The sequence below is a fragment of the Cotesia glomerata genome, linkage group LG9, assembly GCF_020080835.1.
Source record: "Cotesia glomerata isolate CgM1 linkage group LG9, MPM_Cglom_v2.3, whole genome shotgun sequence".
In the NCBI taxonomy this organism is placed as follows: Eukaryota; Metazoa; Arthropoda; class Insecta; order Hymenoptera; family Braconidae; genus Cotesia; species Cotesia glomerata.
In genome coordinates, this window is record NC_058166.1 from 9,927,438 (window position 1) to 9,950,495 (window position 23,058).

At 32.0% G+C, this 23,058-nt stretch overlaps 4 protein-coding genes across 11 annotated transcripts; 3 read left to right on the forward strand and 1 right to left on the reverse strand.

The window, feature by feature from the left end:
* Positions 1-18: 18 nt before the first annotated feature.
* Positions 19-2,110, forward strand: LOC123271902 (39S ribosomal protein L21, mitochondrial). 2 transcript variants are annotated; one of them, XM_044738450.1, is made up of 5 exons: positions 19-281; positions 1,227-1,364; positions 1,448-1,768; positions 1,858-1,970; positions 2,043-2,110. In XM_044738450.1, the coding sequence occupies exons 1-4, from the start codon at positions 185-187 to the stop codon at positions 1,956-1,958; spliced, it is 657 nt and encodes a 218-aa protein (XP_044594385.1). In that variant the 5' UTR covers positions 19-184; the 3' UTR covers positions 1,959-1,970; positions 2,043-2,110. The 2 variants fall into 2 exon arrangements, with proteins under 2 accessions (XP_044594385.1, XP_044594384.1); XM_044738449.1 differs by lacking the exon at positions 2,043-2,110 and having other exon boundaries at positions 1,858-1,983.
* LOC123271864 (WD repeat-containing protein 55 homolog) lies at positions 1,975-3,901 on the reverse strand. The gene is made up of 4 exons (XM_044738389.1): positions 3,438-3,901; positions 3,179-3,361; positions 3,032-3,105; positions 1,975-2,708 (listed from the first exon to the last, which is right to left on the reverse strand). The coding sequence occupies exons 1-4, from the start codon at positions 3,761-3,763 to the stop codon at positions 2,038-2,040; spliced, it is 1,254 nt and encodes a 417-aa protein (XP_044594324.1). The 5' UTR covers positions 3,764-3,901; the 3' UTR covers positions 1,975-2,037.
* Positions 3,902-11,057: 7,156 nt separating this feature from the next.
* On the forward strand, positions 11,058-16,994 carry LOC123271823 (E3 ubiquitin-protein ligase TRIM33-like). 6 transcript variants are annotated; one of them, XM_044738277.1, is made up of 9 exons: positions 11,058-11,287; positions 11,524-13,063; positions 14,052-14,846; positions 14,934-15,042; positions 15,154-15,231; positions 15,316-15,472; positions 16,067-16,250; positions 16,342-16,494; positions 16,574-16,994. In XM_044738277.1, exons 2-9 carry the CDS (start codon positions 11,525-11,527, stop codon positions 16,739-16,741), a joined length of 3,183 nt encoding a protein of 1,060 aa, XP_044594212.1. In that variant the 5' UTR covers positions 11,058-11,287; position 11,524; the 3' UTR covers positions 16,742-16,994. The 6 variants fall into 6 exon arrangements, with proteins under 6 accessions (XP_044594212.1, XP_044594208.1, XP_044594211.1 ...); XM_044738276.1 differs by having other exon boundaries at positions 11,059-11,287; positions 15,313-15,472; XM_044738275.1 differs by having other exon boundaries at positions 11,059-11,287; positions 14,934-15,231; positions 15,313-15,472.
* Positions 16,995-18,144: 1,150 nt separating this feature from the next.
* LOC123271828 (RNA cytidine acetyltransferase) lies at positions 18,145-22,798 on the forward strand. 2 transcript variants are annotated; one of them, XM_044738288.1, is made up of 5 exons: positions 18,145-18,396; positions 18,479-18,742; positions 19,911-20,511; positions 20,611-22,560; positions 22,626-22,798. In XM_044738288.1, the coding sequence occupies exons 1-5, from the start codon at positions 18,289-18,291 to the stop codon at positions 22,646-22,648; spliced, it is 2,946 nt and encodes a 981-aa protein (XP_044594223.1). In that variant the 5' UTR covers positions 18,145-18,288; the 3' UTR covers positions 22,649-22,798. The 2 variants fall into 2 exon arrangements, with proteins under 2 accessions (XP_044594223.1, XP_044594222.1); XM_044738287.1 differs by having other exon boundaries at positions 20,611-22,798.
* The last annotated feature ends 260 nt before the right edge of the window (positions 22,799-23,058 follow it).

Consider the following 23,058-nt stretch of genomic DNA (forward strand, 5'->3'; position numbering starts at 1 on the left):
AGGAGTAGAAAAAAAATAATAAAAATACTATTTGATAAATAAATCATTAATTAACTAACTGTACAACAAAATAATTTTTGTTAAATAATTGATTGCTGAAGATAAAATTCTTTTGATTTCATGAGAATTGAACGGCGAGGTTCAGTAAAATCAGTAAAAAAAGACAGAAGATTAAAAAATAAAAATGGCGTTGTTTATCAGGTTACCACGAGTTTCTAATGTTATTAACAATTGTTTAAACAAACAATTGCCAATTAACAATACATGCATTGTACGACATGGTAATTATTTAACGTTTTTTTAATTTATATTTTTTCTGTGAACTGACATGTTTGTATGATACTGAAACTATCAGGGATTTTAGAATTTGTTGAGTTTTTTTCAATAAATAAATTATTTTTAAAAAATTAAAAAAAAATTCCACATGTATTTTTAAAAATAAAAATAAATTTTTTAAGAATACTTTCCAAGTAATTCATTCCAAAAAAATAATTTCTATATTCGGTATTGATTAATTTCAGTATCATCATTTTTATTTATTTATTTATTTATTTCAAATAGAATAAACGCCGATCGGCTATATACATATAAAGTTTTTATCACAATATTAAATGATTAGATGATTAGATAGCATCATTTTTATGCATGTACTTGATAAATATAAAGAAATTATTGCACAGACTAATGCAGACTAATAGAGTAGTAACAATTTTTTTACATTAGATGTAAAGGAGGAAAGTGAACCACCAAAGTAATCTAACTCAGTACAATAATTATTAACTAAATTCACAATCCTGTTTATTGGTCCATACCATACGTAGTTTTTTGTTATTTTTATTGAATACAGTAGCCTTCGTGATCTCAGATCTGGTCTCGAGCAGATGAAACTGAACTGTCCCAAGATTTCAGGGGAATCGATACATCCATTGATTGTTTTGTAAAAATGGATTAAGTCAGCACACTGTCTACGACTCTGTAGACTATTTATCCTGTACTGACTGTAAATATCATCAGTATTCCTTGAACGCTGTTTATTTTTCTGAATATTTTCATGTCATCAGCATAAAGTAGGTAATCGGATTCCAGGTTGTCAGCTATGTCATTGATAAAGATGTTAAAAAGTATAGGGCCTAGATGAGAGCCTTGAGGAACACCAGAATTCACATTACATTTTTGTTAATAAATTGATAGTTATTTATAAATATATTAATTATTTGTATTTTTAGTTGGTGGATACCGGGGGTTGTTTAATAATCTTCCTAAAAAACCTGTACGAAAATTATCACTACCATGGATATATAAAGACAGAAGTCAACCGATGGAGATACCAGAGCCGACGCAACAAGAAGAACAAATGGAAAAAAGTATTATATTTTATTTTATGTTAATATTTATTTGACACTATTCTAATTTAAAATTTTTATTAAACTTTTTAATTATTCTTTAGGTGTAATAGAAGAAATAAATAATCAAGTATTATCTAAAAATACCTCAAGACTGTTTGCTATCATAGTACTGGCTGGCAAACAATTCAAAGTAACAGAAAACGACCTGATAGTCGTACAAGGATACTGGCCACCTAATCCAGGTGACAAATTGAGGTTGGAAAAAGTATTACTAGTCGGTGGTACGGATTTCACTTTGGTAGGCCGACCCCTACTTAACAGAGAGCTGGTGGTTGTAGATGCCACCGTAGTTGATAAAACATTTTCTCATACCAAGTACGAGTTTCGTTACTTACCACGTAAACAGTTCAAGCGATTGCACAGTGAGTATTTTAACAAAATAACTTGGTAATTATTGATTTAGAATCAAATATAATATACATTAATTAAAATTATCTCTTAAAATGTGCAGTGATGAGATCTCAGCTGACAACTTTGAGAATAAACTCGATCGACATCAAAGGAGCCGTCGATGAGAAGAAGGAAGTTGAAGGATTGGATCGTGTTTATTAAGTTAAATAAATCGTAATTTAAATTACATTTCTTTATTTTGTACATAAAAAATATTAAAGAATAATCGATTGAAATGTTTTTAAGCATCGTTTTTGAAACCATCAAAAAAATCTGAGGGATTTTCAAACTTGCTGCTGGGTAAATTGAACTTGGCTTGCTTAACTTTCTTCCCTTTATTTCTCTGCGTTTGGACTTTCGTAATATCAAAGGTCTCGAAGTACTTAACGTTCCAGAATTTAACAGAATCATCAGACGAAGATGCAATCAACGATCCGTCCCGAGAAATGTCTAAAGCGTCGACAGAATTTCCATGCTGGCCTGCGATACCCAATTTTTCATGTGGAAAGACGCTGAATGCCCGTAACACTCCGTCTTCATCACCAGTTATCACGATGTTATCAGTAATGGGTATCATGCAAGCGATTGCCTTCTTATTAACATAACGAAATACATCCGTAGGCTCTGCAAATTTGTCCCAGTCGAAAACGTAAAATTTACCAGAATTAGTTGCTGTCAATATTTTACTACTGTGTTTGAACAATCCCATGCAGCTACATTCATCATACTCTGCATCCTCTGATGTTCGGCAGTAAACTTTTTTAGCAGGCATGTTTATGGTCGTAATAGTGCCATCACCGATCGCACATACTAAGTATTTCTTTTCGTCGTTTGTCAGCATTGCGTTCACCGAACTTCCCTCTCCTTTGACTGAAAATATTGGAAGTTTTCCTGACTGTCTCAAGTCCCACACTGTAAATATTTTTTTTTTTTTTTTTTTTTTGTAATTAATTATTGAATAAACTTAATGTAATTCATCGGATTAATAAGAAGCAGATGACAAATTTAAAAATTATTACAGAGTCATTGAATAATCAGTTTTTTTTCTACCTACTCAATTATTTTCACCTGAATAAATTTTTATTTTAATTTGTTACATTAAAAATTATTAACTCGTGTTATCAATTTAATAGACTGAAGACATTTTTAACATCGAATAAGATAAAAATATCATATTAAAAATGAAATATGTTTTGTGATTGATACATATACTTTTAGTATAAGAAAATACCTACATTTTATCGTTCCATCGTCATCTCCTGTCGCGAATGTATTTTCACTAATCACACTTATAACATGAATCGGTGAGCTGTAAATTAAATTACAGTATGATTAATATTTTAATTCATCAAAAAATAATTTATACAAAGTCAACAACTTACTCATGTGCTTCTTCATAAATTCCTTTGAATTTTTGCGTAGCAAAGTCTGTTATTGCGATTGATTTGTCTTTGGATGCCGAAAACAAGGTGTCTCCATTTGCACTGAATTTGACATCCCGACATGAATCCTCATGAGCTTCTATTACAGATTGCGAAATATTCTCATCATTACTATATTTATACCTGTAACACAAACAAATATGATGATAATAACAATAAAAGAATAAATGAAAAGAAATAAATTAATCAATGAATTTACACTTTAATGTCACCGTTGGTACAAGCAAGTGCAATAAAGTCCTGCTCGGGATGAAAACAAATATTGTGAATAGAAGGATCTTGATCATCAATCACTATATCTGGAGGGTGCTCTCGATGAAACTCCTTGGAAGCAGTAATAGCTTTGACAAGTTCATCTTCTTCTTCTTGTTCACCTTCTGCTCCAGCTTCTTGCTGCTCTTCTTCACTGTCATCGTCCTCCATCGGGGAATCTCCAGACATAACCTCATCTTCCGAAGAATCCTCGCTCATACTCACGTCACTGTCTGAATCTTGGTCCATTGAGAACGGATTATCCAGAAGCATATTCTTTTTTTATGATCAACTAATTTATTTATTTTTAATTTTATAATTTAGATTTGTAAATACACTTATTTGTTTCAAGATGTTGGTGAAATTATGGAAATAAATAACAACACAATCACATGGCCGCTGCTCATGGTGTTGTCATATTTCAAATCAGTAGTTGGTAGAACTGTCATTGTCAAACATAAAGTTTCTTGACATGGTAGCATTTAAATTCTTGGAAAAATCAGAATTATCCTTTTACAAGTAATTAATTATTTTAAAAATCATTCTATAATTAATGAAATTTTCGGATATTTAATTTTATTAATTTTTCAGTTCCTAAGAATAATACGAGAGTGGGAAAAACAGAAGAGACCTACTTTTAAACAAAAAAAAAAAAATTTGTAACACAAAAATTAACTAAAAAATTTATTTATTTTGTACGTAAATTTTGATAATTTTGTAAATAACTGATTGATATATTAAAATGAGTAAATTAAAAAAATTATTTTTTTTTTTTTTTTTTAATTTGTTTAAAGTCGCATAAACTACTAAGGTCATGAGCGACTACGGTAGGGGGTAAACTTTTGAGATTGGAACTCGTTTTATTTTTTGGGCTGAGCAGAATAATACACTTTAGTCCAGTTGAGAAGAGGCAAAACAAAGACTTTACTTCGCAAAAATCGCTAAGAAGAAATTTCTTTCACAGAATGATCCAAAATATGCTAAAACTACGACATTCGAAAAAATCCAACAAAAAAGTTTGTTGCGAGTCTATTTATTTATAACAAAATGGTCAAAATTGTGGTTTTAAGCAAATATATGATCAACTGCAGTACACAGATGAGTAAATCCTTCGTAGTAGTATATAGTTAAAACTAATGGATAGAACAAGTCAATCAGTAGACTCCTACGTGCTATAAACCTTTAATTATTTAAAAGTTATTTAATTTTCTCCGCAAGGTAATGTTTTTGTTGATCCGCCATATTGCTTGGCGTCGAAAGTCGTATTGCGCATGCGCAGCATGCGCGCGCACCTACTCAAATTCAAACGCTGAAAAATAATTCCAAATTTTTTCAGTGAACTATATTTTTATTTGGAGAAAAAAATTAAATAGTATCAAAATTTTTACATCAATAATTAAACATTAATTAAGAAATTCTTATTTTTAATTTTATTAAGAAACATTTCACTCAATAAAGTTTATTTAAAAAAATAATTATTTTCATAATCAAATGCTATACATCTTTTTAGTATAATCAAATTTTAAATAAATTAGAGCATATGTATATTATTTATTAATTTCAACAATTTATTTATCACATTTACAATAAAAGCAGTAACAATAAAAAAATGCTGATTCAAAAGTTCTCTAAAATAAATTAAAATTTAAATGTCATCGTCAGAACTATCAGAACTTTCGTTGTTATCCAGTTTAGCTACTGTTTTTCAAATTTCATCAGCCTCTGAACAATGTTCTCCACATATGAAACAAAGTGATCTAAAATTAGTGCTGATTTGAAATTGAATCGTTCATTGAATTTTCGCGGTTACGACTTTCAATACTCCGTTTTCTCGCGGTACTTACACTTCTTGCAATAGTGTACGACTTACGACATTTTTCGTGTAAGACAATTGATGGACAATTATTCGATTTATGCCACAGATTATCATTTCGCTTTTGAGTTGCTTCTGTCTATTTCAAAAGTCCCGTCGACACTGTAACAGTTTTAAAATCTTTCAAATTTTCATCACACAAAACACACGAATCTAAATATGCACGATCAACTTCCATTTTTTCCTCTCCACTTACACTTGATTATGAATTTTAGTCACTTTAATTTTGAAAATTATCGATTTATGTCTGCTTACTACTGAAGTTCACGTAAGAATATAACTTATTACAGCAAGAATTGTTTACATATCCTCCTCAGAGCAATACAAATTTTATATTCAACGTTATAGGTATTGTGTTACATTTGAGAAAAGGCATAGATTAGTATTCAATTAAGTAAGGAGCTTGACGGACCCGTACTGAAAAAAAATATATGCCGCATATACGGGGGCAAAAAAAAGTATGTGGCGTATATATTTTATATGTGCGACGTATATGTATTTTTGCCAGAATATATGCGTATATATATTTTTTCAGTGTGGGGGATTAAAAGGGGCGATCCTACCTGGACAGAGCAATTAAAAGGCACATCAAATTTGACAATTAACAAGAGTCATCTGTGTACTGCAGCTGATCATATATTTGCTTAAAACCACAATTTTTTTTATTTATTTATTTATTATTTAATTTCAATGCCAAGGCAGTATAGCCAGATGGCAAAAGTATACAAAAAGAATTACAATAAAAGTACACGTATGACTAATGAAAATATAAAATTTCAAAAATATTAGATATTAAGAATTGATCGTTTTTCTTTACTTTACTTTGGAATACAATTATGACAAATACAAGAAAAAAAAATAAATTTGAGTATAAAAATTGAGCATTCAAAATTTAAGAGTTAAACTCAGTGGTACAAATTATACAAATTATAGAAGATGATAATCTGAGATGATCTAGAACGATAAACTCATGTAACAGAAATGTGTAAATGAATATCAAAGGTTTGAAAATTAGGATTCATTGTCTTCTTTAAAAGTTTGAAATTAAGATTCATTATCTCGTTCACGTTTCATGAAGAATTCAAAAGTACTAGTTTTAAAAGAATTTAAGCTAAGTAAATTTGTGACTTCAAATGGTAATTCCCTCCAAATTCGGATCGCAGAAACTACGAAGGAATGTTCAAAAGTAGTAGTTGAGAAGTTTGGCATTTTAAAAGACACATTGATTTGTTTAGCAGCAATTCTTTCCGATCTTCTAATATCTGTGGATTCTTCAACGAAGAGACTTTTAAGGAACTTTGTATCACCTGATTTTAGAAGTTTGTAGATGAAGCACGCTAACGAGTACATTCGTTTAGATTTAACCGTGAGCCAGTTTAATGAATGCCTGTAGGGAGTAATATGTTCATCTCGTCTTAAATTAAAGATGAATCTGATGGTGTTGTTTATAAGACGTTGAAGTTTGTAGTCTAGCCTTTTGGATAAGTCAATCAAAACTATGGAACAGTATTCAACAATTGGAATTATGGTAGTCATGACTAGTAGTTTACGCGTTCAAGTAGAGAGTATGTTTTTTCTGTGTTTTAGACAATTTAATGTACCATAGACCTTACGAGTAATGTGAGCCACATGGATATCCCAAGAGAGATTATTAGTTAGGTGTATGCCCAAATGTTTGGTTGAGTTTACATATGGTATAATATTACCGTCAATGATAATTTAAGGCAAATCCCAGTTGTTCAGATTTCTTAGTTTTTTATTACTTCCTAGTATCATAACTTTAGTTTTATGAAAATTTACTTCAAGACCGACTTCCTTCGCCCAGTCAACTACCGCATTACCATCAGACATAAAAAATTTTGACCGCTTTGTTATAAAAAAATAGACTCGTAACAAACTTTTTTGTTGGATTTTTTCGGATGTCGTAGTTTTAGCATATTTTGGATCATTCTGTGAAAGAAATTTCTTCTTAGCGATTTTTATTAAGTAAAATCTTTATTTCGACTGGACTACTTAAATATTGAAAATATTCATTGGTGTACCCCGGACTCGAACCCGGTCCAATGCTTTGGTAAGCAATGGCCGGATCCGATAGGGCTACTGCGCGCCTAAAAAAAATATTAATTATTATAATATTTGCATAAAATATTAAGATATTGAAATAAAAATCTGATTAGCATTTTTTTGACAACCTGAATTATTAAAAAAAAAAAAAAAAAAATCCACATGTAAAAAATAATTGATGCAATTATTTTTTTTTCAATATTTTCATTATAGTAATTAAATTGTTTGAAAAAATCAATATGTGATCAGATGTCGATTGATTTTAATATCATTAAATGTAAGCATCAGCCGTCAAATGTCAAATGAAGTGGATGTAAATTTTTTTTACAGAAAAATTGGATTTTCAATGCAGTGTAAAAATATATCAATTGATCAAACGACAAAAATAGAAAAACTGTGATAAGTAAGTGATAAATTTTCTTTTAATATGTCTATTTATCATGTAATTCGTTAAAAGAAATTATGAAACAGATACATCAGTAAGAGTTTTTTTTACAATAATTTTTTATAGAAAATTATCAGAAGATAAAAAATTAAATTAAAATCTTTGATATCTTTTAAAAAATAGCAATTTTTAATTTTACAGTACGCAATTTACCAATACTCAAAACTAATCTATTCTTTTTACAAAATAATTCTCTGATTTTTAATTTAACTCAAAAAATTAAATGGTAACATAATATTTCTCCTCATGATTTTTTCATAAAAATTCTTTAGTACATATGTATTTTATTTAAAAAGAATCTATTGTAAAAAATTTTCATGAAAATTTACAAATCAGCAGACAATTTTTTCCCCTTGTCTTCGACTTTTATCTTGCGATATAACAGTAGGCGCCTGCAAGTAACTAGTACTATTATCATTATCATTGTTATTATTATTATTATTATTATTATTATTATTATTATTATTATTATTATTATTATTATTTTTCTTATTATTATTGTTATTATTATTATTATTATTATTATTATTATTATTATTATTATTATTATTATTATTATTATTATTATTATTATTATTATTATTATTATTATGTTATTAAATGCTCAGAGGGGTTGTTCCCGGAGTCCGATTCTCCGAGGGCCCAGCCTGAGCTCCATCCATTACTGCTGGACCACTCCGCACAACAAGGCGGTTAGTGATCACAGCAGGCCAAAGTCATTTTCCTAAGTAGACGGAGGGAACCTAGTATGACAGCCTTCTGCATCCTGACCGCCAAGAATTCAGCTTTTGATGAGCAAGCTGGAACTCTGGCAAGTGAGGATACAAAAGACTGTTTCATCCCTCCGAGGACGCCAACAATCAGGACGACGAGCTTGACACGGTAACCTGGGTAAAGTTTGCCAATTTCAAACAGGAGATCCTGATATATTTGTCTTTTGTGCTCTTCTTTGGCTGAGATGTTGTATTCAGCCGGGGCCGAGAACTCAATGACATAAATGTCACGAGTAGCCTTGTCGAAGAGCACAATATCAGGTTTGTTGTGATCTATCCGCCGAGTTGTTGCAAACGGCATGTTCCAATAAATTTTGCAACTGTCATTCTCAACAACCTGGGGAATATCTCCTGGCAGATAAGGCAGCACCGGTGTCACGTCAATACCGTAGCGGTGACGAAGATAGTAGTACAGTACTCTCAGGGCAGCATTGTGACGCTGGATGTATGCACCTCTCGCCAGCACAGGACATGCTGACAAAATGTGCATAAGCGTCTCCGGATGTTGTTTACACGCCCTGCAGGTCGTGTCCGGGAGCTGCACCTGGAGCACCTTGCTACGGTACTCTAGAGTGTTAATGACACCATCTTGGCAAGCAAATATGAACCCTTCAGTCTCGGACATCAGGCCAGCTGACTTTAAGAAGGAAAACGTCAGCTGGATGGACAAGCCATGATCACGATTATTATTATTATTATTATTATTAATTCACCCGATACCTAAAGTTAAGGGTACTAATAAGGCAGAAGAGTACAGACCGATTAACACCCTACCTGAATTAGAAAAAATTTTAGAAGAAGTGGTTAAAAATAGATTAATAAAACATCTTGATAGCAATAATATTTTAAAAGAGGAACAGTCTGGCTTTAGAGTACAACATTCATGTGAAACAGCATTACAAAAAACAATGTGTGAATGGAGAAATGAGATAGATCAAGGCAATATGATAGGAGTAGTTTTTATAGATTTTAAAAGAGCATTTGAGACGATTGATAGAAATAGATTGTTAAAAAAGCTAAAAATGTATGGTGTGAGTGGTAGTGCACTGGAGTGGTTCAAATGTTACTTAAATGATAGAACTCAACAGGTAAAATTTGGTGAGGCTACCTCTGATAAGATTTCTGTTAATCACGGTGTGCCGCAAGGGTCTATTTTGGGGCCCTTGCTCTTTATTTTATATATAAACGATGTTGTAGATATTGCAAAAATATGGCTGTCAATGCAAATTATTTGCAGATGATAAGATGTTATATTACAGTGCTAAGGATGAAACAGAAATAGAAAATGTTTTAAATAAGACACTAGATGATCTTGGAGTATGGCTTAATGTTAATTCACTTAAACCAAATGTTAAGAAGACTGTTTTTATGCTAGTTAGAGATAGAAGAAAAAGGAATGTTAAAAGTTTAGAATTGTTTTTAACAGGGGAAAAGATTGTGCAATGTAGTCAAACTAAATACTTAGGCGTAATGCTAGATGAATTCTTATGTTTTGATAGTCATATATATTATATTATTAAAAAATTAATACTAGAATTAATTTGATGTACAGACTGAGTAGTTATGTAAGTGATTACACAAAAGTATTAATTTACAAAGCGATGATCGCTCCATATTTTGACTATTGTTCAACTATTTTGATTAATATTAATGAGGAATGTGTGAAAAAATTACAAAAATGTCAGAATAAAGCGATGAGAATAATATTAAGAGTGAATAGATATACGCCAATTAGATGTATGCTAGATACACTATGTTTTCTGTCTGTGGAAGAAAGAATTAAATTTAATGTATGTGTGTTTGTATATAAGATGAAAAATAATTTGTTACCAGAATATTTAAATAGAACTGTTGTTGATAATGAACATAATTATAATACAAGATACAAAAATAGACTACTAGTACAAAGAACAAGAACTGTGAGTGCTCAAAAAACAATAAATGTGTATGGTTTTTCATTATTCAACAAGTTAAATATAAACACAAAAAATGCAAGAAATTTAGTAAATTTTAAAAAATTGTTAAGAGAAGAAATAAGAGAAGGAAAGATCTAAGATCTTTTATAAATTTTTTATTTTTTATATTGTATATATTTGTAGCTTAAAGCTAAATAAAGAAACTATTATTATTATTATTATTATTATTATTATTATTATTATTATTATTATTATTATTATTATTATTATTATTATTATTATTATTATTATTATTATTATTATTATTATTATTATTATTATTATTATTGTTATTATTATTATTATTATTATTATTATTATTATTATTATTATTATTATTATTATTATTATTATTATTATTATTATTATTATTATTATTATTATTATTATTATTATTATTATTATTATTATTATTATTACTTGCTATAGTCATTGTAAAGTCAAATAAATACCTATAGTAAAACATAGTTACCCAATCCCATCGAAGTACATACAAGTAGTGCAGAGAAAGCGCAAACTGTGTCCAATGAAACATCCCAAAAAAGTACTCACTCAAAAAAGTATCATAAAAAAAAAACGTTATTCTGAAAAATATTTACCACTGACGTGAAATGTGAATATTAAATAATTAAAACAGCCGTAACCTTTAAGTTACAAACAAGGGTTAAGCAAACAATTAAAACAAAAGTAAATATAAACACTTTGTACTTACAGTTATTAACCTAAAACGCTTGTATTGGCTACTGTTAATTTTTTCTATCTAAAATGTTGACAGTGTTTTCGTTAAAATGATTATTTTCATTAAAGTGATAAGTGATCAATGACCAATCAATAATTTTACATGAATAATTTTTAATTTATTTAATTACTGTAACTTCAACTCGTAATTATAGTTATATTCACAAATATATATTGTTTAACAGAATGGAGGAGCAAGGTGAAGAGGCGACAGTGTCCTTGATAGGCGTGAAAGAGGAGCCAATGGACATAAACAGTCAGGAAGTCCAGCCATCGCAGCAGCAACAAGTATCTCCAGAAGATGACCAGGAGCAGCGCAACGCTTGCACTCCAGAGAGTCATTCCGAAGCGCGAACATTCCTGGCGAAGTGCGTCTTCTGTAGTAAAACGTTCACAAGTGACGATAACTCGAAATTACTGGAGTGTCTGCATGCAGCTTGTACCGGATGCATCGCGTCTAAAGTCAGCGAGCACAATATTTACTCGGACTCTGACATTGTGATCGAGTCCAACATGATCGTCTGTCAAGTTTGTAACGTAACAACGCACACGGAGAATTTAATAGACAATAAATTTCACGCTAAATTTCTCCTGCTTGATGATTTAGAGGCTGGTGATACTTCTGATGACACTTCTGCGGAGGATGAAGAAAAAAAATGTACAAGCTGTCACGACAACGCATCCGCAACGAGCTGGTGTGTCGACTGTAAGGAATTTATCTGCGAAAACTGTGTTAACGCTCACCAGAGATTGAAGATAACCAAAGACCACACGATAAAACCGAAAAATGAAGTGACCACCCAGTCGACGAGTGATTCGCAAAAGAAAAACTTAAAGTTATTGCAGTTAAGTTCTCTGTTTTGCTCTATACACACTCATGAACAGTTGTCGCTGTTTTGCCAGACCTGTGATCAATTAACGTGCCGGGATTGCCAACTCAGCGAGCACCGAGATCACAAGTATAAATTTATCCACGAAATAGCAGCGGAAACGCGGAGCTCGGTGTCTACGCTGCTAAAGGAAGTTATTTATAAGCGAGTGTTGTTGAAAAGTGCAATGAAAGTTATCGAAGATCGGCAGGTCCTGATTTTTGATAAAAAGAAAAGCCTGGTTCAGGAAATCACACATATGGTGGTCCAGCTGACTAAAGCGATTAGTTCTAGGGGTAAACAGCTGATAACGAGGCTGAATGAAGTGTGTGATCAGAAGCAGAAGACGTTGAATGAGAAAAAGGAAGCCTTGGACCAGTTGTCCAAGCTCACTGATCACTGCATTCAGTTTGTTGACTACGCACTGGAGAAGGGCTCGGATATGGAGCTGCTCTATAGTAAGAAGTCCGTGGTGGGTCATTTGCAGCGGATTAAAAACCGGCGAGCTGATATTCCCAACCCGGAGATCCCCGTGAGGATTAATTTATCGCTGGAAAAAGTTCCGGATTTGATTAAAATTATTTCGTCGATTGGAGCTATTGTGGTTGATGGAAGAGTTTACCCATCAGGGTCGCCTTCCTCGAGGACCAGCACGCCGACTACTCTGGATGTCGAACCGAAGCAAGTGAGCGTAGCTGGTGCTGAGGCGTCTGGGAGTCAAGCTACCACACAAGCTGCGTTCCCTTCGGTTACTTTGCCTTATCAGCAGCCGACAAACCCACCACAGCCGCAGTCTCAACCGCAACCTCAACCCCAGCCTCAACTTCCAGGATTACAATCAATACAACCTGCTCAAGTAATTTTTTCATTCACTTTTTATTGTTTTTGTTTGGTATGATAATTTTGGGGGTCGCAAATTTTATTTTAAGATCAATTAATTTTTTATATAATTGAGAGAATAAGGAAAAATTTTTTTTTTTTTTGTGTAATTATATGATAAAATGTTTTTTTTCTTTTAAGTTAAATTTAGTATAATTAAAAAGGTCTTCACTTGAATTTATGCCTTCTAAAGGTTTCATATGATTTTCTTAGATAATTTATTTATTACGATAAATTTTTGGAATAGTTGTAAATAGATCAGAATTTCGCACGAGATAAATTTGTTTATTTATTCATTTTGTTCTATACATGTAAATATTATTGAATCTCAAATATTAATCTATATAATTAAGAGAATAAGAAAAATTTTATGATGGGACTATCTTTATTATGAAACGGGTTTCTATACTTCAATTCGATACCATTAGAAAGGTCGTAACCTCAATTGATGTCTTTTTATGGTTTGATATTTTTTTCGAAGATAAAAAATTTATCATCTAAATAACTAAGATGACAAGGAAAATTTTTTAACGGGGACATTTTTATTTTAAAAAAGATTTTTTTATAACTAAGTTCGGTATCATCAGAAAGATCTGGACGTTTATTTGTAACTTTTCATGATTTTATATATTTCTTTATTCTAGTCAATTTTCTATTTTGATTTTTTGGAGCAGTTTTAAATAAATTATTGGTTCATTAAACATTGGTAATTGATCCTGTAATAGCAATATTATTTTTTAAATTTATATAAAAAAAAACCTAAACTAAAGAACATTAATAAATAACTAAGCTAAGATTTTTTTTAAAAATTTATTTATAATTTAAGGTAAGAGCCCCAGTAGCTGCTATTCACAAATATAGATATACAAATACATAGAGTGAGCATCTACTGGTACATGAGCAGCTATTGAGGCTTTTACCTGACAGATCGCTAATAAATCATTAATTAAATATTAAATTTACAGCAAAATTATCCACCACCGTATCCAGCTCACACAATGCCACCGCGATCATCACCACAAACTCTCCAACCTCATCAACGAATTCCGTACACGATGTTCAACGGCTCGACAATGAGACCAATGATAATGCCGCGAACTGGGCTGCCAAATTGTCACCAGCAGCAAGTGACTTCCTCGACTCATCCTCAGCAGCAGCAACAGCAACAGCAACAACAGCAGCAGCAGCAACAACAACAACAACAACAACAACAACAACAACAACACCAGCAACATCAACAACAACAACAACAACAACAACAACAACAACAACAACAACAACAACAACAGCAACAACAACAAATTCACATGGAACTTAGCGGGCAGAATTCCAGCTTGCGAGGACTGCTGGCACACAATCCACCACCGTTTCGCCCGACAAATCATGTAACTTACAGACTGCCTCCAGGATACAGATACCCTGGAGGTCCTGGCGGTAATATAACGATTCCTCGCACAGCACCGCCTACATATCAGCCGACAAATCCAGCTCTTGTTTCCGGAGGACGTGTCCAACAATTAACTCCCGGTGGTACAGGAGTAAATTCACCTATCAGCTATCCGCTGTATCCGCAGACTGCTCGCTGGCATATTCCTCAGGGTAACACGCCCGCGTACTACCCAAGACCTGCTGTTCATCCACAAGTGCCTACACCTCATGATGCATACAAAATAATTCTTAAAAATCAGAACAATAACAATAATAATAGTAATATTAGTAATAATAATCATCATCAGAATGTTAATCATAACATAAGTAATGTTAGTAATAATAATAATAGTAGTAGTAATAATAATAATAATAACAACAATAACAATAGTAATAATAGTAATGTTAATGCAAATCAGAAGAATATTGGCGTTAATCTCAATGGACAGAATCAACTGCTGGGTCATCCCAGTGGTCTGGCGAACACAGTATCATCTTCCGTACCAAAAACTCCAAGCCCAGTTCCAGGTAAATCTGACGAAACAGAAAAAACTTTGGATAAATTTTGTCAAAAGTCACTCAATGATTTGTTGATTACTATCGCTAAATTGGATTCTAATGGAATTGTTGTGATACCAGAGGCCCAGAAAAATCAAATGGACACATCACAGGTTGACAGTTCTACTGATGAGGGAATTAATCTTGATGCCGCCTCGGGTAAATAATAAATTCTTCATTTTTTTTAAGTTATTTTCATTAGATGGTGCGAATAATCGGTGTATTTTTACTCTTCTTCAGTAGACCCTAAAGCTACTGCAGTCTCGATGACCAAGGATGATCCTAATGAAGATTGGTGTGCAGTATGCATGGACGGTGGCGATGCTGTTCTTTGTTGCGATAAATGCCCGAAAGTATTTCATTTGTATTGCCACATTCCTAGTTTAAAAACTTTCCCTGAGTAAGTTTTTTATTTAAATTATTTTTAATGCTTTCAATCTATCTGATTTTCATATTTATTATTTAAAACCTATTGTGATAAATTTCTACTGTATTTTTTCATCATTAAATTCTATTTTCTTTTTTTTTATTGAAAATTTAAATATTAATTGTTATATGTATGTGCTTTCTTGAGATTCTGTAGAGGCTTTTGAAAAAAGTATAAAATATGATTTTGTATTTGATATTGAAATAGTAAGTCGATTAATATAAAATGATGCGTTAAATAATAATAAATTAACAATCATTATATGTGTTTATGTGACACCCTTTCACAACCCTGAATAAAAAAAAGTATTGAGACAAAGAAAAAAGTATTGAAAAGTATTGGATTGACTAGAAAACCAATACTTTTCAATACTTTTTTCTTTGTTTCAATACTTTTTTATTATCAGGGAATAACGGTTGATTTTTAATAACTGAATAAATATTTTAAATTGAAACTTGATGTTTTTGGCCATGAAAATATTTTACCCATAAATTATACTAACGGAGTGAAAGTGACTACAAATTGAATCTTATTATGTCCTGATTTTAAAATTTTCCTTTGTTTCAGTGAAAGTGAAACCTGGCAATGTATGCTATGTACAAATGTGCTAGACTGCACTGAAGACCCACCAGAAGATAAAAGATCCAACACAATGAGCCCTAAAGATTTAAGGATAGCTCAGAGAATTATTTTAGAGCTTTACTGCCAGTATGAGCAAAGTCTTCCATTCCGAGAAGTTGTTTCTCGAGAAGTATTTATTCAAATATACTTATTTATGCTTGTATTAATTTATTTGATAATTACTTTATTAATAATTTATATTTTTGTTTTATAATCAACAGATCACCGAATATCATCAAGTAATTAAAAAACCGATTGCCTTAGATGTAATTAGAGATAAGTTAAAATCAGATAATCCGAATCATTACACAGAGTTAAAACAAGTGTTGGCAGATGTCAGATTAATGTTTAAAAATGCTTATACGTTTAATCCTGTAAGTTTAATTTATTTTTATTTTTAATATTAATTTTAAATGATTTATTTAATTAATTTATTCACGTTTTTATTTAAAGGTTGAATCATCTGTTTATCAACAAGCACGTAGTCTCGAAGAATTTTTCGAGAAGTTATTGTTAAAGTGGGCTCCAAATTTTGCCTACGACGATCCGTTATTAACACCGGAAGAAGATGAAGATTTATTTCCCCCTCATAGGAAATATCGACGGATAATTAATGATTAATATTTTATTGATTGATTAATTATTGATTATTAATTAATTGAATAGATTTTAACAACAGAAACTATTGTTAAAATCTACTCTAAATATTTTAGAGTAGACTGATGATATATTTATGTATTTACAGGACATTTTTACAACTATTTTTTTTTTTGCAATTGTAAACTTTTTTATCACACGAAACGATTAGAGAACCGTAATCAATTTTTTTTTCTATTTAGAGAGATAGAACTATTTTTTTTTTTTTTTTTAATTACAGTAGAACCTCGATAACTCAAACCTCGATAAGTTCAAAACCTCTGTAACTTAAAAATTTTTTTGATTCCCTTCTCTTCACAGCTTGAAACCTCTATTACTTAAAGTACAAAACCTCGATAACTCAAACAATTATTTTGAGCATTGCCCTCGATAACATAAAATAATATTTTGGTGACTTCCAAAACTTAAAGTAATATCATTGAGTCATCGTATTACGTATGTATGCAAACAAAAGGTTTTGCCAAAAGCTTAATTGATTTTCACTTTAGTCTTTCACTAAATCGCTCAACGTATAGTTGTACGCAAGAAATATTAATAATCGAGTTCAAAAAATATAAAATGAAACGTAAATTGAATACTTTGACATATGCTGATAAGTTGAGAGCGATTGAAGCTGTGAAAAGTGGTTCAAAAAAGAAAGATGTTGTTGCTCAATTTGGAATTCACGAGAGTACGTTGTCACTTATTATAAAAAAGGAAGGAGAGTTGTTGAAAAAACAAGGGTTAGGTGTTGGACTTCAGTGTAACCGACTCAGAACAATGTTCGTTCACGAATTTCATTCATGAATTGCTGACTTTTTCTTGAGGAATTGAATTTACTCAAAGAAATAAATAAAAATCTATGTCATTTCTCTTGGATTATATGTATCTTTTTCACACTCAAGTTTCCAATTGGTAAACCGCTAAAAATTTTACTTTAATAACCTCTCTAACTTAAACTCTCGATAAGTAAAAAACTCGAGAACTCAAATTTTTTTACGTTTCCCTTGAATTTTAACTTATCGAGGTTCTACTGTAATTAAATTGTATTTTTAATTTTTTTTTTTCTTAAAATACATCTTAACGTTTAAAAATAGTAAAATACATTGTTTTTTAAATAAACAATAAAAATTTATTTACTGAATTTTACTAGTTCGAAATTATAATATTTTGTATAAAAAAAAATTTTTTTTTAGTTATTGGGCATTGAAAATCAATTGTAGTTCAATAAAAATATATATATCTTTTTGATAAATAATTAAGGTTCTTTTTTTTACCTTGTATGAAAATAAAATATTTTTGAATGTTACCGCTTTAAATTAATTATAATTTCTACCATCTGATGGAACTTCTCCCCCACTCGTTTTGTCACACGTTTCTATGTAAACTCAACTATTGTGAATGTAAAACATAACCTATTCACTTGTTTGCTTTCTGTAATAATACACACTCTGATCTTGGCAGCCACGTGTTTCAATAAAAATAAGTATACAACATTTACTTAAAAGTTTTAAAAAACAAAAAAGGTAACAATGGTTCGTAAAAAGTTAGACAATCGTATTCGTACATTAATTGAAAATGGAGTTATCGAGGGACATAGAACAATGTTTGTTGTAATTGGAGAAAAAGCACGAGACCAGGTAATTAATCCACCAAGAATTTTAATTAAATTTAATTATTAGTTATTAGCTTATTAATTTTATTTTTTTCCCTCTACTATAGATTGTCGTGTTACATCACATGTTACTGAAATCTTCAGTAAAACCAAAACCTAATATCTTATGGTGCTACAAAAAAAATCTAGGATTCAGTAGTCACCGGCAGAAACGTATGAAGAAGATAGAAAAAAAAGTTAAATCAGGAAGAATTGATACAGATACTGATGATCCGTTTGAATTATTTGTTTTGTCTTCAAAGATACGTTATTGTTATTACAATGAGACCCATACTATTTTGGGTCAGACTTATGGAATGTGTGTTCTTCAGGTAATTTATAAATAATTATATTTATATTTTTGTAATTTTTTACACTGAGAGAAAAAAACTACTATTAAGGAATTTTTCTCGACACAAGAAAATATATTCTTCATTATTATTAAAAATATATTTTCTTGTTTAATAAATTGGTCGAATTGACTAAAGTAATTTTTACTTAATTCAAGTAAAATTATTCGTGGTATATCTGTTATAATTAAGGCAAATACACTACTCACAAAAATTAAGGGAATAAAAAAAAAATGTTTTCAGGGGTACATTGAGGTTTAAAAATTCCTGCAATGCCTAGCTTCCCCGTCAATATTTATTAAGATACAGTCGATTAACCAAAATAAGAGAAAAAATCACTTTTTTCAACTTTCTTTAAAGCGGTATCGTACATCGATAAGATTTTTTTTATGGGATTTTATTGGAAATTTTTTCTAGTTTCCAAAACTGTCCTTTTTTTTGCTGTGCGATTATTGGTTGCAGAGATATTGATGGTTAAAGACATAAACGTCCTTTTTCGTCTAATCTCGGATATCTCCGCAACAAATGGTCGTATCAAGCTAAATAAAAAATGAAATTGAAGCTGAATAAATAGGATATCTGTTTCATAAGGTCGCTTTGTCTGAAAAAATTTTTCCGAGCCCGTAGAGCGAAAAAAAAAATCAAAAATTTGTAAAATTTTTTTTTTCGCTCTATTTCTTCGGATCATGTTAAAATCGTAATTCCTAAAAAATTTTGATCTCAAGATTTGAAAACTAGAGTCTTGGAGCTTTAAAATGCATTTTTTGTTTTTGCGATACGACCATTTTCCGCTGAAATACAGCCCATCAAAAATCTAAAAAAAAATTTACATTTTTTTTATTCCCTTAATTTTTGTGAGTAGTGTATTTTAAAATGAAAGCAGATATTAAAATTCTTTTGTCAAAAAATTGATGAATTTAAATGGTTTATTTCAATAAATTTTTGAGTGAAGAAATCCTTTTTTAGACAATAATTTTTCTGTCTCAGTTCATTTATTTAATATGTTAAATATCCCGAGTTTTAAAAAATGAACTTACACGTTATATAAAACAATCGATTTAAGTTCGTGTAAGTTCACTTTCGATTCGGGATAGTATTAGATTAGTCAAAAATTTTTATAAATAATGTAAAATAACTGAAATTTTTCCAGGATTTTGAGGCCCTGACTCCAAATTTACTAGCTCGTACGATTGAAACTGTTGAAGGAGGCGGTTTAGTAATACTGTTACTACAATCAGTAAACTCTCTTAAGCAATTGTACACCATGACGATGGATGTCCATCGGCGATACCGGACTGAAGCTCACCAGGACATAGTATGTCGGTTTAACGAGCGTTTCCTTTTATCACTCGCCTCCTGCAATCGCTGCCTAGTAGTCGACGACCAACTCCGCGTGCTACCTATATCATCAGAGAATTTGCAAATTGAGCCTGCTCCAAAGATTTCATCTGAAGAGGAGTCTGGTGAGCTAAGTCTTCTGAAAGACAGTTTTCGGGACACTCAGCCGGTCTCGTCGCTCATAAACTGCTGCAAAACTGCTGATCAGGCCAAAGCTCTGCTCCGATTCATCGAAACTATTTCTGAGAAAACTTTGAGATCTACTGTGTCGCTAACTGCCGCTCGAGGGCGTGGTAAATCTGCGACACTGGGGCTTGCCATTGCTGGTGCAATTGCTTTTGGATACTCAAACATTTATGTCACTAGTCCTAGTCCTGAAAATTTGAAAACTGTCTTTGAATTTATTTGCAAAGGTAAGTTTTTTAAAATTTTAATTATTGATTGACAAAATTTAAAAATTATGACCAACATCAAATTTTAAAACAATTGTAATAAAAAATGTTTTTCATCAGGTTTCGATGCCTTAGCGTATTCAAAAATTGCCGACTACGATTTGATAGAATCAACAAACCCAGAGTTCCGTCGAGCAATTGTTCGAATCAACGTAACCCGTGATCATCGTCAGACAATTCAGTACATTCACCCCACCGATTCAAACAAACTGAGCCAAGCCGAGCTTTTAGTAATCGATGAAGCGGCGGCGATTCCACTACCATACGTTAAATCACTCCTAGGACCTTACCTGGTATTTTTATCCTCCACCATCAACGGCTACGAAGGCACAGGACGTTCTCTGTCTCTAAAACTATTGCAGCAGCTCCGAAATCAGTCAACTGTTGCCCTCAAAAACGACAAGTCCAAAAAAGCCAAGTTTGAGAAAAGTTTAGGCCGCCAGTTGCATGAAATAACCCTCGAAGAATCTATCCGGTACAAGCCAGGGGATCAGGTCGAAGAATGGCTCACAAAACTACTCTGTCTTGATGTGGTCACGCCGATTTTATCAGGATTTCCTGACGAGAAAGATTGCCAGCTGTACTACGTTAACCGCGATGCCTTGTTTTCATACCACAAAGCTTCCGAGATGTTCCTTCAGCGTTTAGTATCGCTGTACGTCGCTTCTCACTACAAAAACTCACCTAACGATTTACTGATGATGTCAGATGCACCTGCGCATCATCTGTTCTGCTTATTACGTTCTTTTGATGCTTCTAGTACTTCTCTCCCAGAGATTTTGGTCGTTATTCAAGTGTGTCTTGAAGGAGAGATCAGAAAGTCCACAGTGACAAATAGTTTAGGCCGTGGCCAAAAAGCTGCCGGTGATTTAATTCCCTGGACTTTGGCGCAAAATTTTCAGGATGAAAATTTCCCGAGTTTATCGGGCGCGCGCATCGTTCGCATCGCCGTGCACCCAGATTGCTACGGTAAGAAGTACGGTACTCGAGCCTTTAAACTTCTCAAGCAGTATTATGAGGGTAAGATACCGAATATTGATGAGAGTGAAATTGAAGAAACAAAAACAGAAATAGAGAGCGTTCCTGAAGAACAGGTAGATCTGCTTGAAGAAACAATCGAACCAAAGAAAAAGCTGCCTCCATTGTTGGTAAAATTAAGCAAACGCCGTCCAGAACATTTAGACTACCTTGGAGTTTCTTATGGATTGACGGAACAGCTGCTGAGGTTCTGGAAAAGATCTGAGTTTGTTCCTGTCTACTTAAGTCGCGTCTGTAATGACATAACTGGTGAGCACTCGTGTATAATGATCTCTCCAGTAAAGCATAACGATGATGAAAAGTTCGAGTGGCTTGAAAATTACTGGAATCAATTCCGCAGGGTGTTTATAGCCGAACTGGCAGGAGTTTTTAGGAAGTACTCACCAAGCATGGGTCTCGAGCTATTGACAAGCAACGTTTTTAAGCCTCAAAAGGTGACTATGAGTAAAGAAGATCTGGATAGGTACTTTAACCCACTTGAAATGAAGTTTTTGGAACAGTACACTAAAAATATGATGGACTTCAATGCAGTGGTGCCCTACTTGCGTAAGTTAGCAGAGCTTTCCTTCCTTGGTCTTATGGCTGAAACAGAATTCAAGGCTTTGCCTGCTGCGATTATGTTAGGGTTAGGATTACAGCACAAAAGTGTCGACCTTATTGCGTCGGAACTTATAGTAAAGGACAAAAACATCAAAGACAAAAAAGACAAAGCCTTAGAACCGTCGCAAGTGTTGGGAATTCTCACCAAGTATATTCGGGGAGCGACGAAATATTTGGACGAGATTAGCAAGGGCCATGTAGCGAAGACTTTAATGGGCGATGAAACGATGCATGATAATGTCAAAGTCGATTCAGAGGGTAGTAAGTCTTTACAGAAAGAACTGGAAATGGAGGCGAAGGAATTGCAGGCTAAGCAGAAAACCGAGCTCGAGAGACTCAAGAGGGAAGATTTAAGACGGTATGAAATTAAAGGTACTGATGAGGAGTGGAATAATAGTTTGAAGGGTAAGGGTAATAAATCCTTGATTTCTGTTAAGAGTGGAGAGAAGAGGATAAGTGACGAGCCGATCGAGTTTAAGGAACCTGGTGAGCAAAAGAAGAAAAAGAAGAAACGCTTTTCAAAGTAATGTTAATGCTACTTTTGTATAAAAATATTTTTTTTTATTAAAAAGACTTATTAATAAATAAAAAATTTAATAATTCAAACAAATTTAATTTTTTCCTGTATTTTGACATTTAAAGCTAAAATTAGAGTTTCTCAATGCAAATCTACTCTTTTTATGTTCTGCATAAGTTATATGGGGTGATAAATGTCTAAAGGGACTATGAAAAAAATTTTTTTTCCATTTAACAGACGAGACCATCTTTTTCTCGCTTTGCTCTCACAGAGTTCAGCGGAACTATCTCTGTCGCACTGCCAACAGCAGAGCAATTGTAGTTTCGATTGGTTTCACAAAACGAATGAAATTT